This window comes from Plasmopara halstedii (genome assembly GCF_900000015.1).
Source record: "Plasmopara halstedii genome assembly, contig: Scaffold_614, whole genome shotgun sequence".
In the NCBI taxonomy this organism is placed as follows: domain Eukaryota; phylum Oomycota; class Peronosporomycetes; order Peronosporales; family Peronosporaceae; genus Plasmopara; species Plasmopara halstedii.
In genome coordinates, this window is record NW_020187532.1 from 1,338,455 (window position 1) to 1,345,397 (window position 6,943).

At 44.4% G+C, this 6,943-nt stretch overlaps 4 protein-coding genes across 4 annotated transcripts; 3 read left to right on the forward strand and 1 right to left on the reverse strand.

The window, feature by feature from the left end:
* Positions 1-418: 418 nt before the first annotated feature.
* PHALS_12295 (Calcyclin-binding protein CacyBP) lies at positions 419-1,459 on the forward strand (the record flags this gene model as incomplete). The annotated part of the gene is made up of 6 exons (XM_024727819.1): positions 419-802; positions 870-898; positions 964-1,159; positions 1,230-1,234; positions 1,339-1,363; positions 1,433-1,459. 6 exons carry the CDS (start codon positions 419-421, stop codon positions 1,457-1,459), a joined length of 666 nt encoding a protein of 221 aa, XP_024578357.1.
* Positions 1,460-1,911: 452 nt separating this feature from the next.
* Positions 1,912-2,208, forward strand: PHALS_12296 (uncharacterized protein; the record flags this gene model as incomplete). Its single annotated transcript, XM_024727820.1, has 1 exon — positions 1,912-2,208. The coding sequence occupies one exon, from the start codon at positions 1,912-1,914 to the stop codon at positions 2,206-2,208; it is 297 nt and encodes a 98-aa protein (XP_024578358.1).
* A 384-nt stretch (positions 2,209-2,592) lies between these two features.
* On the reverse strand, positions 2,593-4,616 carry PHALS_12297 (hypothetical protein L916_15190; the record flags this gene model as incomplete). Its single annotated transcript, XM_024727821.1, has 8 exons — positions 2,593-2,634; positions 2,690-2,743; positions 2,820-3,322; positions 3,393-3,565; positions 3,716-3,897; positions 3,952-4,071; positions 4,143-4,426; positions 4,496-4,616. The coding sequence occupies 8 exons, from the start codon at positions 4,614-4,616 to the stop codon at positions 2,593-2,595; spliced, it is 1,479 nt and encodes a 492-aa protein (XP_024578359.1).
* Positions 4,617-5,294: 678 nt separating this feature from the next.
* On the forward strand, positions 5,295-6,059 carry PHALS_12298 (uncharacterized protein; the record flags this gene model as incomplete). The annotated part of the gene is made up of 4 exons (XM_024727822.1): positions 5,295-5,516; positions 5,571-5,677; positions 5,729-5,920; positions 6,038-6,059. 4 exons carry the CDS (start codon positions 5,295-5,297, stop codon positions 6,057-6,059), a joined length of 543 nt encoding a protein of 180 aa, XP_024578360.1.
* Between the last annotated feature and the right edge of the window lie 884 nt (positions 6,060-6,943).

Sequence of the window (6,943 nt, forward strand, 5' to 3'; positions counted from 1 at the left end):
AGGTATTTCGCTGAAAATTGACGTAAAATTTGAGAATTAGTCATGGCTACATATTTTTGGCCAGCACCTTTGTATTGCTGTGTCAGTTATCGTGTTTATCCTATGTAAAAATTACGAAATTCGAAAGCTAAAATGCTCTGCGTTCTTAAAATAAGTACAAATCCAACTTGCCACTTGTTGGGGGAACAGCGCTGCAGCAGTACCGATGACAGAGTAGAGGAAGTACTTTCCGACACAGGGATGAGCGCCACCGCACACAAAGGCTAAGGTGAAAGTCGCTCAAAGAAAAATATGGCATGCACCAAACTAACTATCTACTAGAATAAAATCTTAAATTTTTGTTTGGCCGAGATTGTTCTAGAAAATTATTAATCTTCATCACAACTCGCGCCATTAACAGATCAGCAACAGCTACATCATGGCAAACGTCTCAGAATCGCTAGCGTCTGAAGTTTCTGAGCTTAAAGTGCTTTTAGCACAGACCACAACAATTGGCAACCGCCGTGATCTGGAACAACTGCTCCAACGCAAACAGAATGCGTTAAATGCAACATTACAGCAGGCTCAGCCCATGGATATTGAGCCTACGGAGGGAGGGCCGCAGCCTGTTTTAGTGGCAGTGACGCGTCCAGCAGTGAACGATTCAACGACTTTCACGGAGATAAGTCGCTTTGGCTGGGAGGATGATGGATACGGCAAAGAGAAAGTAGCCGTCTACATCATGTCAGGCATCGATGGTGTCGGCGATCTGCCCAAAGAAAACGTGACGTGCGATTTCACTCCGTCGTCATTTGACTTAAAGGTATGTATGATCTGGGCATGTTTGTCGAGTGCATCTAACGATTTTATAATCATTTGTTCTTTCGCAGATCATTGGTTTGGGAAACAAGAACTATCGGTACGTGAAACGGTGTATGATCTAGCTAATCAGAAATCTGAGTGATGATGGTCAACTTTTGATAGGTTGGTCAAGCAGCATCTGGATAAAGAGATCGACCCTGCCAAGAGCTCGTATCGCATTAAAAAAAATCGTGTCACTATCTCGCTTCATAAAGCTGACAAGAACAATACATGGATGAGCCTCACTGCAAAGAATCCTCTCAAGACTGGTAAGCCTGATACGAACGACCCCGCTGCAGGCATCATGGACATGATGAAGGTGCGATTTTTAAACTTGACTTATCAAGCTCTAAATTTGACCTGCGATCTGACGCAATTATTTCCGTCAGAATATGTACGATGAAGGTGACGATGAAATGAAGCGGACTATCGCGAAAGCATGGACCGAGAGTCGCGCGAAGCAAGGTGGTGCCGCCAGTCCTTTTTAATTAAATATAGTGGTGGGTATCGTATTCGGATAAAGGTAATTGGACTTCAGTTATCTAGTTGAACAATTAATCCATTTTCAGTGAAATTTTGTCTTTTTTGGTAGTATCGACACATTTCTCAGGGTTTTTAGATGAGCTTGAACTCTCTCTTCTTGTTTACTTACAAAAATATTCGTCGCCTCACCTGCATGAGAAATAAGCGTCCATCTTCGTCTATGTCCATGACACTTAACTCGATCTGTGGCTCACATGTTTGGTTGATGGTCGCTAACCTACAAAGGCATTGAGCTCCTTCAGTAATTGCTTTTGTTGGTTAGTTCTCGATACATCAAATGGCATGGATAGACCATCCTTCACGGCCTGGAAGGTAGTGGCATCATGGCTCATCTTTGCACATTCGAGCCCACATAGTATATGCAGTCCACAAGATTTTTCTGAGCTGCGTCAGTAAGGCGCCGATCCTGAAGGCGCTGCATGTAGAAACTTTAAGTGCACAGTCTTACTTCGTGCCGTCGTAATGTCCGTCGGCCCAGATACGTGGCCGCCGCACCTTCAGTCCTGCGTTTATTTCCGAAATAAAAAAATGCCGCATAATCGATCGACTATGGAAGATTTGTATGCGGGTTTGGACACATCCACCAACGCCTTGGAGAAGAAGGAAGCTTTAGACCTTAAAGTTAAATTCGAGCAAGATAACAAGCGACTGCGTGATGAAATAGCGCAGCTGCAGGAGCATAATCGTCAGCTTGGTGCTGCCAATAAACAGCTCGAGATGAACATTTCCGCGCTTTTCGCAACAGCACAACTGGAGCTCAGTCGTAAGGACAATGAGATTCGACGGCTGCGTTGTCAATTGGAAGGTCAAGTGGATAGCACGTAGAGAAGGAGAAGCTAGCTACACTGTTAAAAGATTCCACAATCCAACTGATCAATTTTTCTGTTGTTTGCTTAGTTTCATCATAAATAAGAAATCAGCTTCGAAGCGCTTGTCCGCTATTGCCAAATGTGCTTTTTAGCATTTAACACGATGTTGCGCTCGTAATCTGCTCTGCCTTCATCACTCAGCATCGTCTTTTTTCTTGACTTATTATTTCTAACCCGTCAATTCGGAATAGAAATGCACGACTTCAGCTAGAATTCACGTATCGTGCTTAGAATGTACGTAAAATGTAACTTCAAGATGTGAACATTTAAAACCAGCTCCCACACTGTTCAACCAACACGATGCCGCATCACGCATCATCTGACAATGTGTTTGTCGGACCTACAACAACTTTCTCTGCATCGGCCACCAATATTCCGACCGCTTTGTCTCCATTAGGGTTTTTCAATTGTTGAAGTAAAGTGTCAAGGCAACTAACATCGTATTCGTCGAGAAGGGACGTTTCAAAATCCTCGAGTTTTTTCATTACTGCCTGCTAAGGCACAGAACATCAAAACACGCCATTACACTCTTTAAAAACAATGGGCGCAACCAAGACCGTCCAATACCTGTTCGCCGTCAGTAAAGTTATAGTTGTCAGAGTCGGGCAGCAACGGTAATTCATCATCCAAAAAAGCCAGCTGAGTGTTCGCAGCGGGCGTCGCGATAGCTGAAGTACCATTCGACACTGAATTGATTTCACTTTGAGTCACATTATCACTTTCTGTAGCTGGTGATTGCTTGTAGGGTGTCGCTATAGTCGGCGTAGATACGCTCGATGCCGATGGGGTTGATGTACAACCACCTGGCGACGATACAATCGGTGTTGTGGAGACCGGCGAAGAGTCACTATACGAGGTAGAATTCGTTATGAGTCCAGTTAGACTTGTATCAACGTTAGGCATATTGCTGTTTAGTGCACTGGTAATAGGCGAAAAGATGCTCAGTATGTTGTTCTGCTCCTTGCTTGCGTTCATCACAGAGGATGAACTTGATTGCTGAAGAGTCATAGCAAACGGATTAGATTCTTCCATTGTACTGGGCATTCCGACCACACAGGTTGAGTCGACATCTACCAGCAACATCTCAACGCGTCAAAAATACTGGTGGCGCCAAAACTGATGACAAAACTCAACACTTGCCTAACTTAAATGGAAAGTCATCCCCGTCATCAGAAGGAACCTCAACAAATTTTCGCTTCCTCGAACCAGGAGCTGAGGTGGTCACATTGGCGGTCGATCCGGACAACAACGGAGGTTCATCCATTGCCAAAAATCTTAAAACGTCACGAAATTCCTTTGGACCAAGCATGCTGCTGTTGATGTAGCTACCAAAAGGTAAAAAAAGTTCAAAGCCGACATGAAGTGGGCACGAATTACAAAAGACCATACAGCAGCAAAGTGGTTAGCTATCAATCCAATAAATCACTCCGCAAAATCGTCGCGTGCATGTCTACAAAACGTACTCTTCGGTGATTACTGCGCCTGATGTATCATTGCCAGAGAGTTTTGGAACGTTCTGTTGCTTCCCACGATATATCTGAAATAGAATCCACATGATTTTCTTCATCTTCTCCTGCATTATTAATTGTTTGTCTTTGGCTTGCTCAAGATGCTTCCACAGCTTCACATTGTCACTCCGCACAATCTGCAATGACAAAAGCGTTAGTTTATGTATAGTCCGACACAATCCTATTCGTACGGCATTGTCAATCTCAAGCTCCCGAAGACGCTTTTCCATGACGTCGCTACGCTGACGCAGATCTTTCATCTCACGCAACAGAGTGTCCGAGATCTCTCGGTGGGCATCGAGACGCGAGTTCTGTTCCATGAAATGAAATGCGTAAGACTTTTAATTCGATTTTGGTGCCCAAAAGCGCCACTTTCCTGAACGGATGAGTTCACAAGCTGCTGGTTGTGACTATTACCACTGGAGACTTTGCGCTTGATTTGGTGTAACAAGTCAGGCCGACCACGCTTGAAATACGGATGCTGAAACTCAAGGCGTTTTGAGTCCAACACTGTCTTGTGAAAGCCATAGAGATTGAGCTGACGCACGAACGATGGGAAATTGCGATGCTTAAAAAAGCGTGGCAGAACCATGGCAACAAATGTTTCGAGCTGTGACACAATGATGGTGTCTCCGTTTACGTTCCAGCCACAGACGTGCGAAAACTCTGGCATACTAAATATTTCGTACGTCTTAGATAAAAAGGCGGGCAGCATCGTATGCTTCCCTTCCGTACTCGAAGGTATCGATGTCTTGCTCTTCAGTGCAGCACCAACCGCCGTCACGACTGTGTCCGACAGGGCCGCTGATGTGGGCGCGGAGGCTTCCTGCCTAGTAGCTCGAATGCGCTTGGCCATGTTCGTTTGGGTAATTTTTCGTATCAGTCCACGAAGGGCTTAAGAAAATCAACAAGTTAGTAAATGGAGAGTGCGTCCGCTGGGGCTGTGCAGAACGTGTGCGGCGTGTATCGCTCCTTCTTGACCAAAGTCGTTCGGTCGATTGGTTGACCGACTCGTTTTGAGGGTGACAAAAAGAACAATCATTCTCAGTTGTTTCCTACAAAACTAGTTTTTACCCTTGTCACCCACCGTTTTACACGCTGAATAGGTCGTGGCCGACGTAAATATTGCTTGAGCTTTGCTACTTTGTCTCTATATGTTGCGGATCGCCTTGTAATACTGCAATGTCTCAGTATCTAGATGATAACAGTCCTACGCCTTCTCCACTCATATGTTAACTAAATACTTTGACCGCCCATGCAGACGATATACGAATGCAAAAATAGGTATATCACTGTAATTGTATAAGTAAACCTAAAAATACGTCGCAGTATTAACATGGCTCTTTCTGCGCGAGATTATGGAATCGACTCAGAGCCTGCCTTCGACTCGCCGCTGCCTCCGCCTCCTCCACCTCCTTCCCCTCCGCAAGACAATATAAAAGGTAAAGCTTCTCTTTCCGGCAATTCCAGCCTGAACAAATTAAGGAAAAGAAAAGACTTTCGCGAGATTCTGGCGCTGTTTCACGACCAAGAGATGGACGCGTCCAAAGCTAAAGGCGAGTGGAATGCGCTTTGGACGATGATGCTGACTGAGAGCCAAGAGGACCAGCGAAGTTACCGGCATAAAGAGCAGCATGGAATTAAGCGCAAGAAGAATGGGGATCACGACCACGGCATCATGCTATCTCGAAACTTGTCTTCCTCTCTTTCTCGTCATAGCAGCATCAATCAGGATTATGCTAAAAGAGCACGACAGGTGCGAGCTGGTATATTAGTGTTTTATCGTTTTCTTATGATACATGTGTTGCAGGTTGCTACCACCAGCACAGATTTGTCCGAGTCAGGCAAAGGCATAAATAGTCGACAGAGTGGACGTTTTTTTAAGAACGCTTCGAAGGGATCAAAGCTCATGCAAAAGTTTTGCGGCCGTAATTAGAGCATTCTTGTAATATAATGTAGGTGGTGCAGGATGCTGAAAACATTTCCACTCACGGAACGATGCATTGAACTGTCTGAAATGACAGTTATAAGCGCTGAGGAGGCGATCATGCAGAAACGAAAATTGAGCAAGGTAGAAGATGTTAGAACTTACGCTTTGTCCAGCTCAGAGATTTATCAAGATAGCGTCTTTGACGCAACAAGCGTTACGATGTTACCTTGGTAAGATTTGGATACCTTTGACTTTAAACTATTTTACTTTGAAATGTGATCCATTGTAAAACTTTCAATAAAAGCTCTTCGCGAATGGCTAATAGCTCACGCCTTGACTTTTTTTAGGCTTTTCATCACATACAATTGACGTAGCGAAGCAAACACATGTACAACAATTGATACACATCTCACATGTTCCCCTCATATCATGCTGATTGCAAAAAGCATAGCTAAGATGACTCATACGCTCAAATTAAGCTAGAAGTTTGTAACCGGAGACGTTTTCGTCCGGCGCACAACCATCGAAACGATCAAAACCCGTCGAATAAATCACAGATTTCGACTGTGACATGCAGCACAGTCTTCAAACGATTACTAGTGATTTGTCACTTTCTATCCCGAACAAAGAGAGCGAACATGTCGCATCAAGCAAAACAGCAAACGACGCCACAGTGAAGACTTCAGGCTCAAACGTGGAAAGGAAGCTGGAGTAGACTAGACAAAACAGCGGGAGTGTGGGCACGAGCTCACCGTCGCCTATTGTAAGATCAGAAATAAACTGACTGTAGTCGTTTCGTCATCATCGATTCAGGAGCTTGTGATGATGCATTCATCGCCTCTCCCGTGATCTTGAGGCCAACATCGAACAGAAATCCATGAGACCGCTTGTTTCAACGTATTCCATGAGGCAAGTCTGCCTCGAAAAAATTATACACAAGTCATTTGAGATTGCGGGGTGATTCAGATGCATAGCGCGGCTGTATACCACAGGGTGTGTCAGCTAAGGCAGTTCAAGAACAAACAAAAGCAGTTAATCGAGCACATACCCGATCGAGTTAGCTGCGTCTTACTACCTCTCTGCACGTATAAGGGGTACCAATGCGTTAGCACCGAAATGGAGTTGAAGTTTGTGAACTATAGTGCTGACGAAAAACAAAATGATTTGTGAACTATAGTGCTGCCAAAAATATGTTGCCATGACTATTTCTCAAATTTTTACGTCAATTTTCAGCGAAATACCCTAAAACCGTG